The 25,529-nt window shown below is 44.4% G+C and overlaps 1 protein-coding gene across 1 annotated transcript in view; it reads left to right on the top strand.

The window, feature by feature from the left end:
• TOMM20 (translocase of outer mitochondrial membrane 20) overlaps nucleotides 1-18,084 on the top strand; it is a 112,664-nt gene extending 94,580 nt beyond the window's left edge. Inside the window, 1 exon segment of the mRNA XM_040429304.1 lies at nucleotides 17,909-18,084. Coding sequence (XP_040285238.1) covers nucleotides 17,909-17,953 — 45 coding nt within the window. The 3' untranslated portion in view covers nucleotides 17,954-18,084.
• Nucleotides 18,085-25,529: the final 7,445 nt, after the last annotated feature.

Genomic DNA, 25,529 nt, shown 5'->3' with positions numbered 1-25,529 from the left:
ACAGATCCCCCGCATAACAGCGTCCTCCACAGATCTACACCTCCACAGATCCCCCGCATAACAGCGTCCTCCACAGATCTACACCTCCACAGATCCCCCACATAACAGCGTCCTCCACAGATCCCCCGCATAACAGCGTCCTCCACAGATCCCCCGCATAACAGCGTCCTCCACAGATCCCCCGCATAACAGCGTCCTCCACAGATCCCCCGCATAACAGCGTCCTCCACAGATCCCCCGCATAACAGCGTCCTCCACAGATCTACACCTCCACAGATCCCCCGCATAACAGCGTCCTCCACAGATCCCCCGCATAACAGCGTCCTCCACAGATCCCCCGCATAACAGCGTCCTCCACAGATCCCCCGCATAACAGCGTCCTCCACAGATCCCCCGCATAACAGCGTCATCCACAGATCTACACCTCCACAGATCCCCCGCATAACAGCGTCATCCACAGATCTACACCTCCACAGATCCCCCGCATAACAGCGTCCTCCACAGATCCCCCGCATAACAGCGTCCTCCACAGATCCCCCGCATAACAGCGTCCTCCACAGATCTACACCTCCACAGATCCCCCGCATAACAGCGTCATCCACAGATCTACACCTCCACAGATCCCCCACATAACAGCGTCCTCCACAGATCCCCCGCATAACAGCGTCCTCCACAGATCCCCCGCATAACAGCGTCCTCCACAGATCCCCCGCATAACAGCGTCCTCCACAGATCCCCCGCATAACAGCGTCCTCCACAGATCCCCCGCATAACAGCGTCCTCCACAGATCCCCCGCATAACAGCGTCCTCCACAGATCCCCCGCATAACAGCGTCATCCACAGATCTACACCTCCACAGATCCCCCGCATAACAGCGTCCTCCACAGATCCCCCGCATAACAGCGTCCTCCACAGATCCCCCGCATAACAGCGTCCTCCACAGATCCCCCGCATAACAGCGTCCTCCACAGATCCCCCGCATAACAGCGTCCTCCACAGATCCCCCCGCATAACAGCGTCCTCCACAGATCCCCCGCATAACAGCGTCCTCCACAGATCCCCCGCATAACAGCGTCCTCCACAGATCCCCCGCATAACAGCGTCCTCCACAGACCCCCCGCATAAACAGCGTCCTCCACAGATCCCCCGCATAACAGCGTCATCCACAGATCTACACCTCCACAGATCCCCCGCATAACAGCGTCATCCACAGATCTACACCTCCACAGATCCCCCGCATAACAGCGTCCTCCACAGATCCCCCGCATAACAGCGTCCTCCACAGATCCCCCGCATAACAGCGTCCTCCACAGATCCCCCGCATAACAGCGTCCTCCACAGATCCCCCGCATAACAGCGTCCTCCACAGATCCCCCGCATAACAGCGTCACCCACAGATCCCCCGCATAACAGCGTCACCCACAGATCCCCCGCATAACAGCGTCACCCACAGATCCCCCGCATAACAGCGTCCTCCACAGATCCCCCGCATAACAGCGTCATCCACAGATCTACACCTCCACAGATCCCCCGCATAACAGCGTCATCCACAGATCTACACCTCCACAGATCCCCCGCATAACAGCGTCCTCCACAGATCCCCCGCATAACAGCGTCCTCCACAGATCCCCCGCATAACAGCGTCCTCCACAGATCCCCCGCATAACAGCGTCCTCCACAGATCCCCCGCATAACAGCGTCCTCCACAGATCCGCCGCATAACAGCGTCCTCCACAGATCCGCCGCATAACAGCGTCCTCCACAGATCTCCCTCATAACAGTGTCATCCACAGATCTACACCTCCACAGATCCCCCACATAACAGCGCCATCCACAGATCCCCCGCATAACAGCGTCCTCCACAGATCCCCCGCATAACAGCGTCCTCCACAGATCTCCCGCATAAGTGTCATCCACAGATCTACACCTCCACAGATCCCCCACATAACAGCGCCATCCACAGATCCCCCATAACTGTCACACCCAGCCGCGTCAGCGGCTCATATGGGAAAATCCAAGCAAATAGACCTCTAGCACAATTCCCTTTAAAATATCGCATCGCACATCGTTATTGCAATTTTTAGGGCCCTAATCGCAATCGCACAAAATTCCCATATCGTGCAGCCCTAATATATATATATATATATATATATATATATATATATATATCACCTGTTCTATTTCTCATTAATGCAATTATCTAGTCAACCAATCACATGGCAGTTGCTTCAATGCATTTAGGGGGGTGGTCCTGGTCAAGACAATCTCCTGAGCTCCAAACTGAATGTCAGAATGGGAAAGAAAGGTGATTTAAGCAATTTTGAGCGTGGCATGGTTGTTGGTGCCAGACGGGCCGGTCTGAGTATTTCACAATCTGCTCAGTTACTGGGATTTTCACGCACAACCATTTCTAGGGTTTACAAAGAATGGTGTGAAAAGGGAAAAACATCCAGTATGCGGCAGTCCTGTGGGCAAAAATGCCTTGTGGATGCTAGAGGTCAGAGGAGAATGGGCCGACTGATTCAAGCTGATAGAAGAGCAACGTTGACTGAAATAACCACTCGTTACAACCGAGGTATGCAGCAAAGCATTTGTGAAGCCACAACACGCACAACCTTGAGGCGGATGGGCTACAACAGCAGAAGACCCCTCCGGGTACCACTCATCTCCACTACAAATAGGAGAAAGAGGCTACAATTTGCACGACCTCACGAAAATTGGACTGTTGAAGACTGGAAAAATGTTGCCTGGTCTGATGAGTCTCGATTTCTGTTGAGACATTCAAATGGTAGAGTCCGAATTTGGCGTATACAGAATGAGAACATGTATCCATCCTCTGATGGCTACTTCCAGCAGGATAATGCACCATGTCACAAAGCTCGAATCATTTCAAATTGGTTTCTTGAACACGACAATGAGTTCACTGTACTAAAATGGCCCCCACAGTCACCAGATCTCAACCCAATAGAGCATCTTTGGGATGTGGTGGAACGGGAGCATCGTGCCCTGGATGTGCATTCCTCAAATCTCCATCAACTGCAAGATGCTATCCTATCAATATGGGCCAACATTTCTAAAGAATGCCTTGTTGAATCAATGCCACGTAGAATTAAGGCAGTTCTGAAGGCAAAAGGGAGTCCAACACCGTATTAGTATGGTGTTCCTAATAATTCTTTAGGTGTGTGTGTGTGTGTGTATATATGTATGTGTGTGTGTGTGTGTGTGTGTGTGTGTGTGTATATATATATATATATATATATATATATATATATATATATTTATTTTAAAAAAAGAGAGTATCTTTTTGTGTAAGTGTGTGTTTTAGGACAAGTTCTCGCGATTAACTGGTGGTCTAGGGGCCATGCTCCTCCTTAAGAGCTCTCCACGAAAGTTCCTGTTTCCTGTCCTGGATAGAGGCTTATGGAAAAGTGATTACCGGTGAGTGTAATCTTTAAATTTCTTTCCCTTGAAGCTTTAGAAGAGGCTATCTGGTCCATTGACTACATTTTTTGGACCAGTTCTCCACACCTGCCCCTTCTACCTTTATTTAAAATAAACTTATTTGCTCCATGGCAGGATTCTCCAGGGTTGTTTAGGCTCTGGATCGCTAAAGGATTCACTAGGATGTATAATTTCCTTTCCTTGGATGGCATTTCTAAATTTGGTTCACTGCAGAGAAGGTATGAATGAACGGCCGCCCATGGAAACCTTTTGCTATCTCCAGCTAAACCACTAAATTAGCCACTTCTCAGAAATACACTAGTCTCATAAACCTTCATTGTGTGTCCTCTCTCCCCTCTTTTAACTGTGCTCTGTGGAACCCACGGTCGGTGTGTAACAAGCTCCCATACATTCACAAATTCTTTCTTACTAATTCTCTTAACTTGCTGGCCCTTAGCAAAAGTTGGATTCAGCAATTTGACAATGCTTCTGCTGCTTTCTCTTATGGTGGCCTACATTTTTCACTTACACCCCCAACCCTGACAACAGAGATGGTGGTGGAGTGAGTGTACTTCTTCCCTCACAATACACTTTCCAGGTCATTTCCCCCAGTACAGTTACTCTTTCACATCTTTTGAGATCCACACTCTCAGACCCTTTCATACGCTCTCCCTCAGAGTGGCATTTATTTACAAACACTCTGGCTCATCCACACATTTCCTGGATCACTTTCCTGCCTGGCTGCCACACTTCTTGTCCTCAGAACTACCAACTCTCATTTTGGGCGACTTTAACATCCCCATTGACAGCCCTATCTCCCTCCTAGCTTCTGTCTATAACCTCCTCTCTTGGACTTCACAACTTTCAAATTCTCAGACGCATTAAGACTGTAACACACTTGACTCTGTTTTGTTCCGTCTCTGACCACTCACTTCTTTCTTTCTTTCACTGTTGCAAGTCCTCATCCATCTCAGCACACTTCAACTTATACATTCAGAAATCTTCATGCCATCGACACTAGGAAACCTACATACTCTACAGTCATCACTGTCCAAAATTGGCAAGACATTACAATGACCCCCTCAGAAGCAGCCTGGATAAAGTAGCGCTGCCTACACTCAACCTCCAAAGACTAAAACAACCCTGACTTGCACCTCAAACTCGCTTTTTCCAGCGATGCTCCAGAACCACAAGATTTCTTCCATTATAAATTTATGTTGACAACTTATAACTCTGCCCTGCACCTTGCCAAACAGACCTACTTTACGACCCTTATTTCTTCACTATCCAATAATCTGAAAAAACTCTTTGGCATTTTTCACTCCCTCCTGAGTGAAAAAAGTGCAGGTGCCTAGAGTAGTAATTTTAAATATCCGACAGGAAATAAGCTTCTAGCCTCTGTCGTTGATCCCTTTCTCCCTCCCTCGAGTGTCCTCAGGCTCACTCTCCACATTTGACCTAATTGCAGAAGAAATATCCAGGCTCCTCTCTGCTCGTCCTAGCACATGCACTACTCGCCTTATTCCCTCACACCTCCTCCAGTCTCTCTACCAAGCTGTCACCACTTGCCTAACTAAAATCTGGTTTTGCGCCCTACGTGCTACAGAAACTGCCCTTACCAAAGTGACAAATGGCCTCCTTTCAGATAAGACTGCTAAATGCAAAGGTGACTGCTCTACTAATTATCCCTGATCTCTCTGCAGCCTTTCGCACTACAGACCACAATCTCCTGCTCACCATGCTTTAATCTATTGGCCTGAAGGACACCGTTCTCTCTTGGTTTTCTCCCTATCTCTGACCTCTCTTTCAGTGTATCATTCGCTGGTTGTGCCTCCCCTCCTTTCCCACTTGCTGTTGGGGGTTCCTCAGGGTTCAGTTCTAGGTAGTCTTTCACAGAACAGAATAAATTACACACAAAAGATATGTGTCCGTCCAGTTTGGCCTGTTATCCTGCAAGTTGATCCAGAGGAAGCAAAAAAAAACAAAAACAAACTGTGAGGTACAAGCCAATTTTTCCCACTTAAGGCTAAGTTCACACGGGCGTTGCGGGAAAATGTGTGGGTGCGTTGTGGGAACACGCGCGATTTTTCCACTTGAGTGCAAAACATTGTAATGCGTTTTGCACCCTCGTGAGAAAAATCACGCATGTTTGGTACCCAAACCCGAACTTCTTCACAGAAGTTCGGGCTTATGATCGGTGTTCTGTAGATTGTATTATTTTCCCTTATAACATGGTTATAAGGGAAAAGAATAGCATTCTGAATACAGAATGCATAGTAAAATAGCGCTGGAGGGGTTAAAAAAAAATAATTTAACTCACCTTAGTCCACTTGATCGCGCAGCCCGGCTTCTCGTCTGTCTCTTTGGTTGAACAGGACCTGTGGTGAGTAGTGTTGAGCGAACTTCTGTTTTAAGTTCGGCGTCCGGTTAGCGGGGAATCCCGATATGGATTCCGAATTCCGTTGTGGTCCGTGGTAGCGGAATCAATAATGGGCGATTATTGATTCCGCTACTACGGACCACAACGGAATTCGGAATCCATATCGGGATTCTCCGCTAACCGGAAGCCGAACTTAAAACAGAAGTTCGCTCAACACTAGTGGTGAGCATTCATTACAGCAGGGGTAGGCAACCTCCGGCACTCCAGGTGTTGTGAAACTACAACTCCCAGCATGCATACTTGCTCTGCTCTTCTCAGAACTCTCATAGAAATGAATGGAGCATGCTGGGAATTGTAGTTTCACAACAGCTGGAGTGCCGGAGGTTGCTGATCCCTGCATTACAGGAACAGGACCTGTGGTGACGTCACTCCGGTCATCACATGATCCATCACCATGGTAAAAGATCATGTGATGGATCATGTGATGACCGGAGTGACGTCACCACAGGTCCTGTTCCTGTAATGAATGCTCACCACAGGTCCTGTTCAACAAAGGAGACAGACGAGAAGCCGGGCAGCGCGATCAAGTGGACTAAGGTGAGTTAAAAAAAAAATTAACCCCTCCAGCGCTATTTTACTATGCATTCTGTATTCAGAATGCGATTATTTTCCCTTATAACAATGTTACAAGGGAAAATAATAATCGGGTCTCCATCCCGATCGTCTCCTAGCAACCGTACGTGAAAATCGCACCGCATCCGCACTTGCTTGCGGATGCTTGCGATTTTCACGCAACCCCATTCACTTCTATGGGGCCTGCGTTGCGTGAAAAACGCAGAATATAGAGCATGCTGCGATTTTTCACGCAACGCATAAGTAATGCGTGAAAATCACCGCTCATGTGAACAGCCCCATAGAAATGAATGGGTCCAGATTCAGTGCGGGTGCAATACGTTCACCTACCGCATTGCACCCGCGCGGAAATCTCGCCCGTGTGAACGCAGCCTAAGAGAGAAAAAATTCCTTCCCGACTCCAATTAGGTAATCAGAATAACTCCCTGGATCAACAACCCCTCTCTAGTAGCTATATATAGCCTGTAATATTATTACAATCCAGAAATTCATCCAAGCCCCTCTTGAATTCTTTTATTGTACTCACCATCACCACCTCCTCAGGCAGAGAGTTCCATAGTCTCACTGCTCTTACCGTAAAGAATCATTTTCTATGTTTGTGTACAAACACACAGGTGGACTCTTTGCCTTCAGAAATCACCTAATTAGTAATCAATCACATTGGATTTTATTTAGAGGTGTCAGAGTACAGGGAGCTAAATACAAATACACCCCACAATTTTTTTATTTTATTTTTTTATAATAATTTTTTTAAGTTTTGAAAACCATGTATCATTTTCTTTTTCACTTCACATATACTTGCTACCTTGTGTTGGTCTACCACATAAAATTCTAATAAAATACATTTGTTTGTTGGTGTAATGTGAAAAAATGTGGAAAAGTTCACGGGGTGTGAATATTTTTTTTTTCAAGGCTCTGTAATTTTTCCTGTGACATCACCCCTGCTGTACTACACTAGTGACTGTCTGATGTCTCTATCATCTTGTCCACTCTATCTGAAACTGAATCTTTCAGAGACTGAACTACTGGTGTTTTGTCCATATACTAACCTAATCTAAATCTCCATCTCAATGTGTGGCACTACCATCACGCCTAGTCAGCATGCCCGCTTTCTTGGTGTGGTGTTTGACGCTCATCTTTCCTTATTTCCTACCCCCTTTATTCAATCCGCCCCTTTGGTACTGTGGAAACGGCAAAAACTCTCATTGTTCTGATCTATTGCCATCTCGATCACTGTAACTCATTATTAATTAGTATCCCCCTCACCTCTCCAATCTATCCTGAATGCAGCAGCCAGGCTCATCTATCCAGTCTCACTGGCTGCCCATATACAGTTCAAGATTCAAAGTGCTCATTCTCACCCACAAAGTTCTCCACAGTGTTGCACCTCCCTACATCTCTTCCCTCATTTCTGTCTACAATCTCACCCGTGCTCTCCGTTCAACCAATGACTTACGACTAATATCCACCATAATGCGAACCTCTCACTCCCGTCTCTAAGACTATCGAGCTGCTCCGATTCTCTAGAATGCCCTATCCCAAGCAATTAGGTTAAATTAAAACATCCAGTTTTAGGTCCTCCCTAAAAACACATCTTTTTAGGTTAGCCTATCGCATCCTTTGATCTTACCCTCTTCCTTTCACTGCCCCATCTCCCTTGAGCATCATTCTTCTGAACCTGATCCATCAGAATCCACCATACGCCAAGCATTCGGAAGCGCTACAAATATCGCTGGTGACGGACTCAACCAGCTTTATATTTACTCCCCTATTGGGGTTAAGATGGGTGGACCAGCAGAATAGGCCAATAAACATAACAATCGCTATGACAGAAAGGGGAGTATATGATTATACTTCCCTAAATCCCAAATGAGATGCCAAGCCTGGAGAGTGTACGATAAGGGATCAGTCTGGGTCAGCACAGGTGCAGTGGTGGCCATCTTGATGGAAAGTCTGGTCTCTGTCCATGTTAGCATGCAATCATCGTCGCGCCAAAAACTGGAAGTCAGTGGTGGAACGCAAATACATGAAGTAAATCGCAGCTATTACTGATAATTCCGAGAAAAGGACAGAGAAACTATTGGGCATAAAAATAATTGTAGAGATGCATTGCCACTATACCCTATTACTACAAGATTATTTGACTTTTGAAAAATAGTATTTTGCCAAATATCATTGTCACTTCATATCAGCTTAGCGGACGGGGATGGTGAAGTAAAATGAGAGGGAGGTTACTATCCCTCATATTATAAGATGAATATTAGGTGCAAAATTAAAATTTTATAAATGGCACCCTACCTCACCCATAGATACAAATAATAACAGACAGGCCAGTCCAAACATGTAATTATTTAAAGGAAGCCTGTCACCGGGATTTTGTGTATAGAGCTGGGGACATGGGTTGCTAGATGGCCACTAGCAACCCAGTCCCCATAGCTCTGTGTGCTTTTATTGTGTAAAAAAAAAAACAGATTATATACATATGCAAATTAACCTGAGATGAGTCCTGTCCCTGAGATGAGTCCAGCGTGAAGGAGCCCAGCACCGCCCCGCAACCTCAGAATCTCCTCCTTGCTCCCTGACGTCAGAAAGCTAAAGCGCCGTAATCTCGTGATGCGCGAGCTAGCGCATGCGCAGTGTCGTCTGTGTTCCTTCCCTATGCTGGCATCAGCCTTGGGGAACAAACCGCGCATGCGCTAGCTCGCGCATAGCGAAATTACAGCGCTCTAGCTTTCTGACGGGGAGCGAGGAGGAGGAGATTCAGAGGATGCGGGGCGGTGCTGGGCTCCTTCACGCTTGACTCCTCTCAGGGACAGTACTCATCTCAGGTTAATTTGCATATCTATCAAATAGTTTTTTTTACACAATAAAAGCACACAGAGCTATGGGGACTGGGTATTGCACATGCGTTTACATAGATATATTACACCCTCAGTATTGCAGTTAGCAAAAGAATGGGTATAGCATACCCTGTGTCCACCGGAATCTGAAAATTTAGACCTTCTATCAATAAATTGACAAGCTTTACAGTGGCCTCAACGAAAGGTACCAGTCTGTCTATTGGTCAGCCATGTATTTTATATTTATCCGTCTCAAAGTGGCTGTGAACCAGGGTATCTCCTAAATTGCGACCACGTCTATACGTGTAATATGTTTCCAAATGTAAAGTACTTATGTATGAAAAATATTTTATGTTTCAAAAGGTATTTATTGAGTTTTGCATAGAAAAAAAGCAATATAACAATTATGAAAAAAAAAAATAATCACTTGAAAACAAAACATCTCTTGGATACAAGTGTGCTATTGGTATATTCATTAACAATATAGTAGGGTTACATAAAGTTTGGGACTGGGAAATGGAGCAGAAAGACAATCCTCCTGCCTTCGGTTAGTAAGAAACACATTCTTATAGGGAGATAGTCAGACGTAGGTCCGAAGAGTGTGGTGAAGATAACCAGCAATCCCACACCTTTTCAAAAGTGGAAAACGAGTCTGTGCGGATGGCCGCCAATTTCTCGAATATCAATATTTTATTTATTCTATCTAGGACAGCCTGGAAGGACAGTGAGTCTGAACGCCACTTAAAAGCTATATGGATTCTAGCTGCAAGCAAAATAAATTGAGAAAGTTTAAACTTTGTATAGGATAGCCTATGGGGTTGATCCCCTAGAAGGCAATATGGTATTGTTAGAGGGAAATTATAATCTAGGACTGATGAAATCAGACTCACTATCTGGATCCAGAAGACCACCAGATATGAAGCATTGAGCCTTCCTCATTACATCCTCTGAAGCACATAGGGGATACTTCAGGGTAAATATAGTAAAGTCGTGTAGGTACCATGTAAGTTCTATGCAACACTTTTATGGAGTATTCAACTAATGTGACTTGCCAAGAACCCTTAGATAGGATCTGTGATCGCTGGAACCATTTGGAGGGAGGAAACTCCTGATGTCGATCTTCTTCCCAGGCCCTCATGTAAGGCAATTTCTGGCCTTCAGGAATAGTATTGAGGGCTCCATAAACCCTCAATAATAGACCTTGTCTGTAAAGCGAGTATGTAATAGAGCGTTCAAAAGGAGTAAATTCCACTTTTTGATTAGGAATTTGTATAGATTTTAAGTAGGAGAATATTTGCCCCATGACCAGATAAACACTGTCAGGAGGAGAATATTTGTCTTTAAAATCTGCAAGTGACATCAATTTACCTCTAACAGTGAATTTGTGAAGAGCACAGAGCTGGTTATTGGACCACCACTCAAGATTACGATATTGAAGGCCTGGTAAGAAGACTGGATTTCCCATGATGTTTAGTAGCGGGGATGGTTGGGATTGAAGGGCAAATTTGAACCTAACTGACCTCCAAAGTAACAGAGTAGTAGGACAGGGGAGAGTTGACTCGTAAGGCCTGAGGGATAGGAGAAGTGCCCCAGGTCAATGCCTTCCATGTATAGGGGTTGAGATTAGAACATTCAAGCGAGATCCATATCGGATGTTCACGCGGGGTTAGATGGGTCAAAAACATCTGGGCTAGTCTAGCTGCTTGGTAATATTTTACAAAATCTGGGACAGACAAACCTCCTTGGGTCCTATGCTTTCACATGGTAGTTTTAGAAATGCGTGGGCGCTTGTTATTCCAAATAAACTTTATAACATCTTTCTGAATAGATCTAAGATCCCTTACTAGGACAGGTACTGGCAAGGCCCTAAATAAGTATAGGAGTCTAGGGAGGACCACCATTTTGATGATGTTTATCCTGCCTACCCATGAGGTTTGTAATGATTGCCATGAAGCTAAATCTTGCCGGATCTTACGGTACATAGGTAAGTAATTAGTTCTATAAACCAAGTCTAGGGCATTTGGTAGTAGTACACCTAAATAAGAGATATGATGGGTTCTGTGTTGAAATGGAAAATGTTGTTGTATCAGTGTTTTAGTGGAAGCAGGGGTGTTACACAAAAGTAGTTCAGATTTGGAGTGATTAATAGCTTCGGTGAATGACTCTAAGAGTTTTAATAGGGATGGGAAGGAGATAATGGGGTTGGTCATGGATAGAAGAAGATCATCCGCAAAAAGGCTTAGCTTGTGATCCTTTCCCCCAATCACTAACCCTTTAATATCAGGGTTGGACCTTATGTGAGCTGCTAAGGGTTCTATAGCTAGTGCGAATAATGCGGGGAAAGAGGGCACCCCTGCCTTGTACCCCGTCTGATTGGAATGTGGGAAACTTTTGTAGTGGGTAGTTTAAGGGAAGCCTCTGGGTTGGAATAAAGAGCTTGTATAGCGGCAAGGAAGGGGCCCCTAATTCCCACTGCTGAGAGGACCCCATATAAATATGGCCAGGTGACAGTGTCAAATGCCTTTTCAATATCAAGGGCCAAAAGGGCTAATGGAACCTTGGTTTTATTAGACATATGTATGACGTTAAGGATTTTTCTAATGTTATCAGGAGCTTCTCTGCCTGGGATGAAGCCAACCTGGACTGTGAATTAAGTTGGGGTGGAGCCTATTTGGTCTATTGGCTAGAATGGAAGTGAAAAGTTTATTATCAATGTTTAGAAGCGAAATCGGTCTGTAATTAGAAGGAAGTAAAGGGTCTCTGTTGGGTTTAGGAATAACTGTAATCGAAGCTTTCAAGAATTCATCTGGAGGTGTGGCTCCCTGCAAAAGATGATTACAGTATTTGACTATATGAGGGGTGAGTAAAGTGGCAAACTTTTTATAGTATAGGGCAGAATATCCGTCAGGACCTGGAGCTTTACCTAATTTTAAAAACTTGATGGCATATTCCACTTCCTCAGTTGAGATGAGGTTATTAAGGCCTAACTGGGACTCAGGGGATAGGACCGGTAAATGCGCAGATGATATAAAGTCATTTTTTTTGTGAGTCTGATCCTGTTGTAGGAGCAGAATAGTTGGGTATAGAATTTTTGGAACGTGGCGTAAATTGTGTCAGGATTAGAAGTAGTTTGACCTGATCTCGTATTTATTTTAAAGATGTGATTAATCCGTTGTTTAGCTTTAAGTTGGTTGGCTAGTAGTTTATCTGGTTTATTGGCATATTTATAGTAGAAGGAGTTTGTCCATCTAAGGGCCTTTTCTGTGTTATTTGTCAGGATCATATTAAGCTTCTGTTTAACATCTTTTATCTCTTTAAGCAGGTATAGTGATGGCAATCTTTGATGGGCCCAGACCAGCTTGCCCAATCTGGTTTCCAGGTCTGCCTGGACTTTAGTACGTTCCCTCTTTTTTTTGATAGCTTTACTTATTAAACTGCCTCTCATATAGGCTTTATGGGTCAACCACAGAGTCATAGGGTCAATCTCAGTGGAGGTGTTATCAATAAAGAAATTCGTAAGTTCCTCTTGTAACTGAGTATATAGATCAGGATGAGTCAAAAGAGACTCGTTTAGCCTCCACCGAAACGGGCCACGACACTGTTGAGGAGCCTGAAATGACCATGTCATGATCTGACCACGACGAAACAACATGTCTAGCATAAGACATGAAGGGAAGGAGAGAGGTGGATGCTAGTATCATGTCAATCCGTGAGTACATTTGATGAGCAGGTGAATAATAAGTGGAACTTCTTTGAGAACCATTATGTTCTCTCCAGGTGTCAGCTAGGGACAGGGATTGGAGAACTTGACTAATCTTAATAGCCTGTGTCGTCGGTCGTGGTGTTGTCGGCGGATTAGTACGATCTAATACAGGGTGAATAGTAAAATTGAAATCCCCACACCATATTAACTTGTTGAACGTGAGGTTATCAATCACTTTGCTCATTTTCACAAAAAAAGCAATAGGGTCATCTGTAGGGGCATAGGTATTAACCAGACAGAGTGATTCTTCTCCACAGGTCCCTATAAGAATCACATACCTCCCTTCTGGGTCAATACATGTCTGAGTGATAGAGAAAGGGAAGGAATTTTTTATTAAGGTAATTACCCCCCGACATTTTGAAGCAAATGTAGAGGAATAAAATCTGGTGTACTGTGGGTGAAAATATTTCGGATGGGACGTAGGGGTAAAATGTGTTTCCTGTAAGCAGATGACGTCGGGCACATGTTTAAGGTACAATAAGAAAGCTGTCTTTCTCTTCCGAAGAGAATTCAAACCCCTCACATTATGAGAGAGTAGTTTACACATAATGGAAAGAGGAGAAATGAGTGCCCGACGTCAACCGATCCCATGGGTAGTTGCACCCCAGAAACCCTGTATACCAGCATATATAAAATGGTAACCCCATTTAAAGATTCCAAGAGTAAAGTAACATAACAAATAAACCGCAAATTAACATAAAAGAGACAGAGGAAATAAACTGAGCTATCAAGCCCAGAACAAAGAGCATTTGTAAAAGGGACATGTAGACAGAGAGATAGCCTTACATGGGCCAACCTCACTATCTCACAAAACCCCAAGATTAGGGACAGCATGATAAACCGTATCATCGAGACCCTGCATTAACAAAACTGGCCTCATATGACTCTGAGATTATGTAAAGAGAGTCCCAGAAACAACCTACTAGAGAAAATTTGGTTAATACCGACAGTAGATCAGAAAGTTCAAGAGGTCTTCGTCCTGCCCGGACCACCGGAGGCAGGAGGAACCCTGGTTCAGACTCTCGCCGGTCTCTGAGGTTTCGGTGAGGAAGATGACGTAGCTTGAACTTCGCAGGGGATTCCTGCTCGCTGTAGTGCATCCATACCTTCATCCGGTGAGTGGATCGTGTGCATGCGAGAGTTCAGCTGGAATGACAGGTTGAAGGGAAAACCCCACCGATACCGAATTTGTGCCTTTTGCAAGGCCTGAGTGACTGGCCTCATCTCGCGGCGTCTGCGAAGCGTAGATGGTGCTAGATCCGCGTAGAGGTGGACCGACGCCGGGAGACCAGGTAGGGTGGTCAATTCCCTTGCAGCAGCCAGGATTTTATCTCTCGTCTCCGGTTGATGAAATTTAAGGATAATGTCCCTCGGAAGATCCACAGTGCGTGGTTTCCCTAGAGCCCTGTGGACTCTATCCATTTTAAAGACATTTGAATCTGCTTGAGGTAACAGAGCAGTAAACAAGGTGGTGAGGGTGGATTGTAAATCACTATAGGTCTCAGGGAGGCCTCTGACCCATAGGTTCCCCCTCCTGGACCTGTTCTCAAGGTCCTCTATTTTAAGTTCCAGCTTCGCAAGCTGGGTTGAGTGACTATTAATGTCCTCCTTATCACGGTCCAATGCATCGGACATGTCATCCGCCCTCGTCTCTAAATCCGAGACTCTGTTACCCAGGTATTGTATTTGGCGGGAAAATTCAGAGACGGCTTGTGACAATTCTGCCTTAAATAAAGCAGCAATGTTCTTATATAGGTCATCCTGACCTACCCCATGTACTGATCTGTCTGGAGAGGGCTCACCTTCGTCCAAAGATTCGGGACTAGCAGGGGCTGGTGTTGCGTCCGCCCTGACAGTTTGTCTGGTCTGCCGGAATAACTCCGGTAAGGTCTGCGATGGAACAGGAGTACCCGGGATTCTCGACCTTCCTTTAGTGCGGGTCATCTTCGGGGTTCCCTGCATTGAGTTTGAGGCGTGTTGGAGCCCAGTAAAAGGCGCTAAGATCAGGGTGAAGTCGATGAGCGGAGCGGAGCTCACGGAAGCATGACCTGTCCGTGAGCCGCGCGCATGCGCCCCATGAAAAATATTTTAAACCTGATTTGGTAATCCTCTCTAAGTCTAGTGTATGCTTATTTGGAGTAAGGAACACCCGGAGGACTCATTACCAGGATTCAACAAGAGTCATATAAAAATAGAATAATGCGATTTTATTTTCAGTCTTCATAAGAGTTGATTACTTACAAAAATAGTTTAGGAAAAGTCTTAATGTCCTTGAAGTATCATTGTTGAAGGTTAGGAATCTTCAGGCTCCATGTGTCTTCATCTCTAGGCAGCAAACAACAACCCCCAACAGACTTGAGAGTGAGTGTAAAAAGACCACCCCTTGTCTGTCCCTGTCAGTCATTTATACCATAGATTACAGGCGTGTCTTTACTAATGTATGGGCTTATACATTGTCATATATGGTAGACTTCAAATATAGGTCTTGACGTTCCCACTTTTCTCGTGTATCCTTTTTCTTGAAATCTCTGATACAGAATGGTACCCTCTGTTTCAAAATCCTCATCCCTTGTACAATTCCACCGTATTCTGAGGAACTGTCCCTTTTGGGATTCCCTTCTTTAATGTAATAGGATGAAAACTCCCCCATTGCAAAAAACTTAGTGGAGGTATCTTTACGATGTAGGGATGTCTGAATCGTATTATCTTTTTTCCATAGCCGAATATCCTAGAAAAGCAATAGAATCTTTCTGTATCTCATGGGTAAAAAATAACCCAATTTTATTCTGATTAAGTGCCTTCGACAAATAACTGAAATTCTCACCTGACCACAGTATCAAAATACATAGTAACCGTTTATAAGACCTAAAAAAGACATCTGTCCATCCAGTTTGGCCTGTTATCCTCGTCGATATATCTTACCCACTATAAAATATGTGAGACCCAGTTGGCATATTGGTCAGAAAAAAACTATTGTATCATTGTTATGTGGTCCCCTGACTCCAGAAAACGGTTCAGAGAAACGCGTCTGGTCAAAGTTTGCATTTCTGGGACATATGGTATGTGCTTTTTTTTTTTCTTTTACACTGGTGATCAAAACCTGGACGCCACTGGTTTACTTGGGAGCATATATGTATTATGTGCGATTTATTTTTGTTGTAACTTTTTTTTTTTTTTTTTTTTTCTGATACATGCATTGACTTTTGACATTACAATTGGACTGTAGTCATATTAGGTTTCTTCTCGGGTGGCTGTATCTATCCCTTGTCAGGGACATATAGGGCCTATCAGGAGGTTCCTGACATGGGATCGCTCCTATCTGGGCAGCCATTCCATTTTGCTAGGCAGGGCCTATAGCGTGATAGGGCAAGTGCGAGGGTGAGTCAATTTTCCTTTCCTTGTCCTGCCCAGCCTCATTGTTAATTGCTTTTTAAGGGAAAAAATTGGGTGATTTTTAATGATCATCGATAAAGGTTATGTTTAAGGCTACTTTCACACTAGCGTTCGGAGCGGATCCGTCTGATGTTTCATCAGACGGATCCGCTCCGATAATGCAGACGTTCGCATCCGTTCAGAACGGATGCGTCTGCATTAAAACTTAGAAAATTTTCCAAGTGTGAAAGTTGTCTGAGCGGATCCGTTCAGACTTTACATTGTAAGTCAATGGGGAACGGATCCGCTTGAAGATTGAGCCATATGGTGTCATCTTCAAGCGGATCCGTCCCCATTGACTTCCATTATAAGTCTGGACGGATCCGCTCGCCTCCGCACGGCCAGGCGGACACCCGAACGCTGCAAGCAGCGTTCAGGTGTCCGCTCACTGAGCGGAGCGGAGGCTGAACGCTGGCAGGCGGATGCATTCTCAGTGGATCCGCCTCCACTGAGAATGCATTGGGGCCAGACGGATGCGTTCGGGGCCGCTCGTGAGCCCCTTCAAACGGTGCGCACGAGCGGACACCCGAACGCTAGTGTGAAAGTAGCCTTACACTGGTGAAGGTACTCTGTGATTACAATATATAGCAGGAACTTAGAAGACACCCTCCTTAGGGCCTATTCACATGGCGATTTTTCGTGCTATTTTTCATGCATTTCTTGTGTCAAAAAAGGCAGAACTTGCTTTTTTCCATGCAAAAAAAAAACTGGAAAAACAAAGCAGCATGCTCTATCGTGGAACATAATCTGTGCTGATTCTCCCATTGAAATGATTGGGAAGCTGAAAAAAAACTTACCAAAACCGCACAGAAAATTTGTCCGTTTTCTAAATCAATTGTGTGAACATCCCCATAGATTTTTAAGCAGTTAAACGCAGACTGGACTTTTATATGACCAGTGAAAAATGAATTTCTATTATCTCGCACAGTCATCACCGGTTCTTGGAGGTCTGGATCTCTTGATCAGACTACTCCTTCACAGCTCTTTCTAATAGACTCCTACTCTCTAATGCAGGGGTAGGCACTCCCGCTGTTGTGAAACTACAACTCTCAGCATTCATACTTGCTCTGCTCTTCTAGGAACACACATAGAAATGAATGGTGAATGCTGGGAATTGTAGTTTCATAACAGCTGGAGTGCCGAAGGTTGCTGGATAACAACACTGTATACCGTTGATGCCTACATGCGATAGCCTCTACTGGTTTATTTATGATAAACAAGTTTACAAATATTTTTATTGAATGTTTGTTTTTTGACCACATTTTTTTTAATCTTCTGACTGACCTGTGTATTTTGGGTTACGGTGACACACAGAACTCCTGCTGTTATTCTGACTGCAGGGCTGCAGCAGTTATTTTGAAACTGGTCATTTTTGTTTCCAAATGTTGAAGCAATTGATGTTTTCTTTTGTCTTTTAGAGAATTGGAAGTGCTCAGAGTCTGACTGAAGATGATGTGGAGTAAAATGTCTGCATATGTTAATTTAGACCGAATTTTGTTCTGTTGCAAAATTAAACTGTTATTACTGAACATGCCAGTGTTACTGTAATTACCTGATGTCGCAACATTTGTACAATAAAATATTGTTAAATTTGTTTGCTTTTTGGTTGATAAAAGATCATTTGGAAGTAATTAGGTTGGCTAAGAGAATTAATTAACATGTCTTTTCCATTTCATCTTCCACGACGGCATACCATGACAGATGACCCTCCTCCTAACCAGGTAAGGACAGGAAGTTTAAAAGTAGGCTCTCCTCAATATCACCTTCAGTGTCTTCCTATCCCTCCAGGTGGGGAGAGGCCATCTCTCATGACATTTGCTATGGGACCACTCAGGGGGTAGTGCTGGGTGGAGGTGAAGGAAAGAAGAAAATGTGCCCACCTGCATGGAGGCAGACTGCAGCCCCAACCCCCTAGCTAGGGTCCCTGCTGCTGCTGGAGCAGTGCTTCCGTCCTGGCCTCTGTCTCCTTCCTGCAGGCACGGCAGGAAGGCCCATGCAGCGCCGGACACTCTGTAAGTTCCTCCAGTTGAGACGTGAAGCTCCACCAGCCATCCATTAGGTTGGCCCTGGCAGGGATCCACTGGGGAGAAGGCCATGTGAATCCATCCTGCAGCGTTCCCTGGTGTGTGGCCGCGCCGTGTGCGTGACGAGTGGGCGGAGGTAAAAGATTTGAAAAAAGCGTGCCAACCTGGAAGGAAGCCCAGCTCTTAGGTCTGTAAGTTGAGGGGTATATATTTCAGCTCCCTGCAAGTGTGAGGATGACTGATCTGGGAGCTGAAGCCATGAAGAACCCTGTGGGCCCTTCTGCTGTCTTTTTTTAAGGGGATATGCACTATTCATTATGTACAAGGAAAATTGTGATTTTTCAGCATATCTACCCTTTTTTCTCTTTCTCCATATGTGCGTGTAGAGCGATAGAGATGGTGCTCATAAGTCAAAACAACTGCCAAAATAAGGAAATGTGCTCTTCTAAATTGTCAGAATCTTCCTTAGGCCTCTTGCACACAAACGTTTTTTTCTTTCCGTGTCTGTTCTGGGTTTTTTTGTAGACCGTATGCGGAACCATTCACTTCAATGGGGCTGCAAAAAAAAAAACGGAAGTTACTCCATTTGCATTCCGTGTCCGTATATCCGTTCTGCAAAAAAATTGAACATGTCCTATTCCTTGTCCGTAATGCGGACAATCTAGTACTGTTCTATGAAGGGCCAGGTGTTCCGTTCTGCAAAGTACGGAATGCACACGGATGTCATCCGTATTTTTTGCGGACTGCAAAATATGGTCGTGTGCAAGAGGCCTTAAGCAAATTATGTTCTAGGTATACTAGCAACATCGCTAAAGATATTGTTCCTTCCCTTAAAGATAAACTTAGGGAAGTCATTAAACAAGAAATGTGGTCTGCCCTGGAAGGTTTTTCAGTTTCTGAGCCCTCTTCCTCTTGTTAGGTTAAAAAAAGAGAGTCCAAAATAGTGATTTCTGACTCCTCAGACTCTGAGGTAGAGTCGGTTGAAGATTCATCTAGATCCGACAGTGAGTTTAAACGCTATTTGTAGTGTTGAGCGAACTTGTGTTTTAAGTTCGGCGTCTAAAGTTTGGGTTATCAAAGAATCGCGTTATGGATTCTAAATTCCATTATGGTCCGTGGTAGCGGAATCCATAACGCGATTCTTCGATAACCCGAACTTTAGACGCCGAACTTAAGGGAACCTGTCACCGGGATTTTGTGTACAGAGCTGAGGACATGGGTTGCTAGATGGCCGCTAGCACATCCGCAATACCCAGTCCCCATAGCTCTGTGTGCTTTTATTGTGTAAAAAAAAAACGATTTTATACATATGCAAATTAACCTGAGATGAGTCCTGTACGTGAGAGGAGTCAGGGACAGGACTCATCTAAGGTTAATTTGCATATGCTTCAAATCGTTTTTTTAAGGCAATAAAAGCACACAGAGCTATGGGGACTGGGTATTGCGGATGTGCTAGCGACCATCTAGCAACCACTGTCCTCAGCTCTATACACAAAATCCTGGTGACAGGTTCCCTTTAATACACAAGTTCGCACAACACTAGCTATTTGTTTTCTTCTGAGGACACCAGAGATCCCTAGACTCAAGAGATGGGAATGTAGGAGTGGATACCCTCTCGCAGACATGGAATTTCTCCCTAGGCTATGCGTTTCCTCCCCTTCTGCTAATCCCAAGGGTGTTGAGGAAAAAGCCCGGGTGATCTTAATTGCTCCCCTGTGGCCAAAAAAGGCCTGGTTTCCGTTACTCAAAGTCATGTCTGAAAGCAGCCCGTGGGTTCTTCCTTGGAAGAACGATCTTCTGAACCAGGGTCCAGTTTTCCATCCATACATGAAAAGCATATACCTTGCTTGGAGTCTGAGGGGTTAACTCTAAAATCTAAGGGTCTTTCAGATTCAGTGATAAACATAATGGCTGCTAGCAGAAAGGAGATCACTTTGAAAATTTACTCTAAAGTTTGGAAGCGATTCTTTTCCTGGTGTTTAGAGTCTGTTATCCCTGTCTTTTTCCATCCAGACAGTTTTGGGTTTCCTTCAGGCTGGGTTTAGCAAAGGCCTACTTCCCAACACTTTGAGAGTCCATATTGCAGCTTAAAGCTCCGTGTTTGATGTCAAAATAGCTAACCATCCGTGGATAATCGGGTTTCTCAGAGGAGCAGACAGACTTTATCCCACACTAAGACCTATAGTGCCCCCCTGGGACCTAAATCTAGTTCTGTCAGGCCTCACAGAATCCCCATTTGAACCTTTGTCTTTGTTTGGTTACACTCAAAGCTGTTTTTCTGGTAGCCATCACCTCAGCCCGTTGGGTCGGTGAAATGCAGGCTTTAAAAATGATCGAGCCATTTTGCAGGATTTTCCCTGACAAAATAGTATTCCGCTTGGATACCTCCTTTCTTCCAAAGATGGTCAAAATTCATAGACAGGAGGAGATCTTCATTCCCTCTTTTTGTGAGAATCCTAGATCCTCTGGGGAATGTGAATTTCACTCTTTTGATGTGAGACGGGCAGTACTTCAGTACTTAGAATCTACAGGTCCATTTAGGAAGTCTGATTTTCTTTTTATCCAGTTCCAATGGCAATAAAGGGGAAAAAGGCTACTAAGGGGTTTATTTGTAGATGGGTAAAATCCACCATCTTTGAGGCATACAAAACGTTGGGGAAAGATCCACCGGGTTTCCTCAAAGCTCACTTTACCAGATCAGTGGGCGGCTACATGGGACGAAAAAACTGCTTCGGTTGAACAAATTTGTAGAGCAGCCACATGGGCATCTCCGCGTACTTTTATTAAACACTACAGGGTAGGGTTGTTTCGGGTATCGAATTTTCGATACCCAATCAATACTTTTGTCTGGTATCTATCTCGATACTGGGATTTGCCTTTTTTCGATGCTAGGCTTCGCTATTGCGCAGTCGAGTATCAGTGAACATAGATCGCGCTGCTCTCAGTGCGCTCCGTGTTCTTAGCAGCACAGGGGAGAAGGAAGCAGTCTCTCCCTCACCCCTGTGCCGCTGCCACCAATGAGGATAGAGGGGTGGGCGCACAGCACCACCAATGATAGTAAACGTTTAATACAAATCCAGGAGGCAAGGAGCTGCGATCAGTGGCAGTTAACCCCTCAGGTGACGCACCTGCCTCCTGTATTAAATGGATATTATATTATCATTGGTGGTGCAGTGCCCCCTCCTCCCCAGTAGTAAAATCATGGGTGGTGCAGTGCGCCCTCTCAACCCCCCCCCCCCACAGTGTTAAAATCTTTGGTGGTGCAGTGCGTCCACTCCCCAGTATTAAAATCATTAGTGGCAGTGGCCACAGGGTCCCCTCCCTTCCTCCTCATTGTTGGTGCAGTGGCAGCTTCTGAGCGAAGCCCCAGCAGTGTAATCCTGGGGCTCCGATCAGTTACCATGGCAGCCAGGATGCTACTGAAGCTCTGGCTGCCATGGTAAGCTCCCTGCTGCCGTGTGCACAAAGCACAGGGCAGCAGGGAGAGTGTGAAGTCCTATTCAACCTAATAGAGCTCTATTAGGGTTTGTTAACACAACTGTGTGCTGCCCCTGCCGTGGACTGCAAATTGCGGTCCGCAATGCACGAACACCAACCGTGGGGTAGCCGCAATCGGATCGCAGACCCATTCACTTGAATGGGTCCGCGATCCGTCCGTTCCGCAAAAAGCGCAAGTTCTATCTTTTTTTGCTGTACGGAACACCACAGAAGTACTCCGTAGTGCTTCCATGGGGTTCCGTTGCGCATCTCCGGATTTGTGGACCCATGATGCGGAATGCACACGGAAGGGTGCCCGTGTATTGCAGATCCGCATATGGCAACGGGACACCTATGGTCGTGTGAATGAGCTTTTAGGGTAAATAGGACAAGGGATTAAAAGATCCCAACTCTAGCCGCTAAGGGGTCAAATAGTTATTAAATAAAAAGGTAAAAATAAAAAATATTAATTAAAAACACCCCCTTTCCCAATTTTACATATAAAATATATAAACAATAAATAAATAAACATTACATATCGCCACGCCCGAAAAGTCCAAACTTAAAATATAAAAAAAATGTGTGCCGTCACAGCAAAATTCACCCTCCCTCCACCCCCCCCCCCCCCCCCCCAAATTAAATTAAAACATAAATGAAACTATGAATAAGTATATGGCGCAAATATACAATAATTTTTTTATATAAATAAAAAATGTATATATAATGTAGGTATGATATTATACAATTATACATGCTTGTTCACCTATGAACTAGAATAGGTATTTATAGATGTTTGGTTGTGGGGTGAATGATAAGGCTCTCTAGGCTTCGGTTCAGAAAGACTGAATAGAGGAGGGCCTACTTCCTGTCCCTACCTCGTTGGAGGAGGGTCATCTCTCATGGTATGCGTCGTGAAGGATTCATGAAAAGGAAATTACCAGTAAGTGTAATCCAGTTTTCATGGCCTTTCCAGTGCAATCAAAATTGGTGGCAGTGAGCTCAGAGGGGTTTAACTCCTTAACCCCTTAGGGACCGGGCTCATTTTTACCTTAAGGACCAGGCCATTTTTTGCAAATCTGACCAGTGTCACTTTATGTGGTGATAACTTTAAAATGCTTTTACATATACAGGCCATTCGGAGATAGTTTTTTTTCGTCACATATTGTACTTCATGACACTGGTAAAATGGAGTAAAAAAAAAAAAACTTTTTTATTTATAAAAAAAAATACCAAATTTACCAAAAATTTTGATATATTTGCAAATTTCAATTTCTCTACTTTTTATAATAGATACTAATACCTCCAAAAATTAGTTATTTTACATTCCCCATATGTCTACTTCATGTTTGGATCATTTTGGGAATGACATTTTATTTTTTGGGGACGTTATAAGCCTTAGAAGTTTAGAAGCTAATCTTAAAATTTTTTAGATATTTTCAAAAACCCACTTTTTAAGGACCAGTTCAGGTCTGAAGTCACTTTTGTGAGGCTTACATAATAGAAACCACCCCATTCTAGAAACTACACCCCACAAGGTAATCAAAACTGATTTTACGAACGTCGTTAACCCTTTAGGTGTTCCACAAGAGTTATTGGCAAATGGAGATAAAATTTCAGAATTTAAATTTTTTGTCTAATTTTCCATTTTAATAAATTTTTTCCAGTAACAAAGCAAGGGTTAACAGCCAAACAAAACTCAATATTTATTGCCCCCAATCTGTAGTTGGCATAAACACCCCATATGTGGCCGTAAACTACTGTACGGGCACACGGTAGGGCGTAGAGGGAAAGGTATGCCGTGTGGTTTTTGAAAGGCAGATTTTGCTGGACTGGTTTATTTACACCATGTCCCATTTGAAGCCCCCCTGATGCACCCCAAGAGTAGAAACTCCATAAAAGTGACCCCATTTTGGAAACCACGGGATAAGGTGGCAGTTTTGTTGGGACTATTTTTAGGGTACATATGATTTTTGGTTGCTCTATATTACATTTTTCTGAGGCAAGGTTACCAAAAATAGAAATTCTGAAACTTCATCTCCATTTGCCATAAACTGTTGAACACCTAAAGGGTTAATAAAGTTTGTAAAATCAGTTTTGAATACCTTGAGGGGTGTAGTTTCTTAGATAGGGTCACTTTTATGGAGTTTCTACTCTAGGGGTGCATCAGGGGTTCTTCAAATGGGAAATGGTGCCAAAAAAAAAGGCTATCAAAATCTGCCTTCCAGAAACCATACGGCGTTCCTTTCCTTCTGCGCCCTGCCATTTGGTCATACAGCAGTTTACGACCACATATGGGGTGTTTCTGTAAACTGAAGAATCAGGGTAATAAATATAAAGTTTTGTTTGGCTGTTAACGCTTGCTTTGCTACTGGAAAAAATGGTTTACAATGGAAAATTTGTTTTTTGTTTTTTTACCGTGTGGGTTAGGTCATAAGGGTATTTTTTATAGAGCAGATTCTTACGGATGCGGCGATACCTAATATGTCTACTTTTTTTTTGGTTTATTTAGGTTTTACACTATATTATCCTTTTTATAATAAAAAAAAAAAACATTTTAGTATCTCCATAGTCCAGTGCTTCTCAAATAGTGGGGCGCGCTAGGCTCCGTAAAGGGGGGCTTGTTCAGGGCCGGCCTTTGGGATGTGCGAATTTCTTCTGTATAATGCCGGCAGGCCGGCGCGTCCCTCAGTGATGTCACGTGCCTGCGCCGCCTGCTTTATGAATGAAGCAGGCGGCGCAGACAAGTGACGTCACTGAGGGACGCGCCGGCATTATACAGAAGAAATTCGGATATACGGTACTATTAGGAGTGAGGGGGGGCATGTTTAATAACTTTAAACGGGTCTGTGGATGGCACTGTTATGGGCTGGGGGGGGCACTGTGGATGGCACTGTTATGGGGTGGGGGGGGGTCTGTGGATGGCACATATATAACAGTGCCAGCCACAGATCCCCCTGTAACAGTGCCAGCCACAGATCCCCCCCCATAAGTGTCCGTCATCCACAGATCCCCCCATAAGTGTCCGTCATCCACAGATCCCCCATAAGTGTCCGTCATCCACAGATCCCCCCATAAGTGTCCGTCATCCACAGATCTCCCCATAAGTGTCCGTCATCCACAGATCCCCCCCATAAGTGTCCGTCATCCACAGATCCCCCCCATAAGTGTCCGTCATCCACAGATCCCCCCCATAAGTGTCCGTCATCCACAGATCCCCCCATAAGTGTCCGTCATCCACAGATCCCCCCATAAGTGTGTCCGATCCACATTTCTTTCTTTTTTTATTCTCTTATACGTTAATAAGGATAGTGTTATGCAGAGGTGTACTTATAACAATTTTATAGACAAATGATACTATTTACAGTCGCGCGGGGGGCGCAAAATGTTTTCTTCTTCCTAGGGGGGGCATGACAGAAAATAATTGAGAAGCACTGCCATAGTCTAAGAGTCATTTTTTTTTAGCCGATTATCTTAGGTAGGGGCTCATTTTTTGCGGGATGAGAGGACGGTTTTATTGGCACTATTTTGGGCGGCATAT

This window comes from Bufo bufo, chromosome 4, assembly GCF_905171765.1.
Source record: "Bufo bufo chromosome 4, aBufBuf1.1, whole genome shotgun sequence".
In the NCBI taxonomy this organism is placed as follows: Eukaryota; Metazoa; Chordata; class Amphibia; order Anura; family Bufonidae; genus Bufo; species Bufo bufo.
Note: the sequence above shows the minus strand (reverse complement) of the source record. Positions and strands in the feature narration are given on the sequence as shown.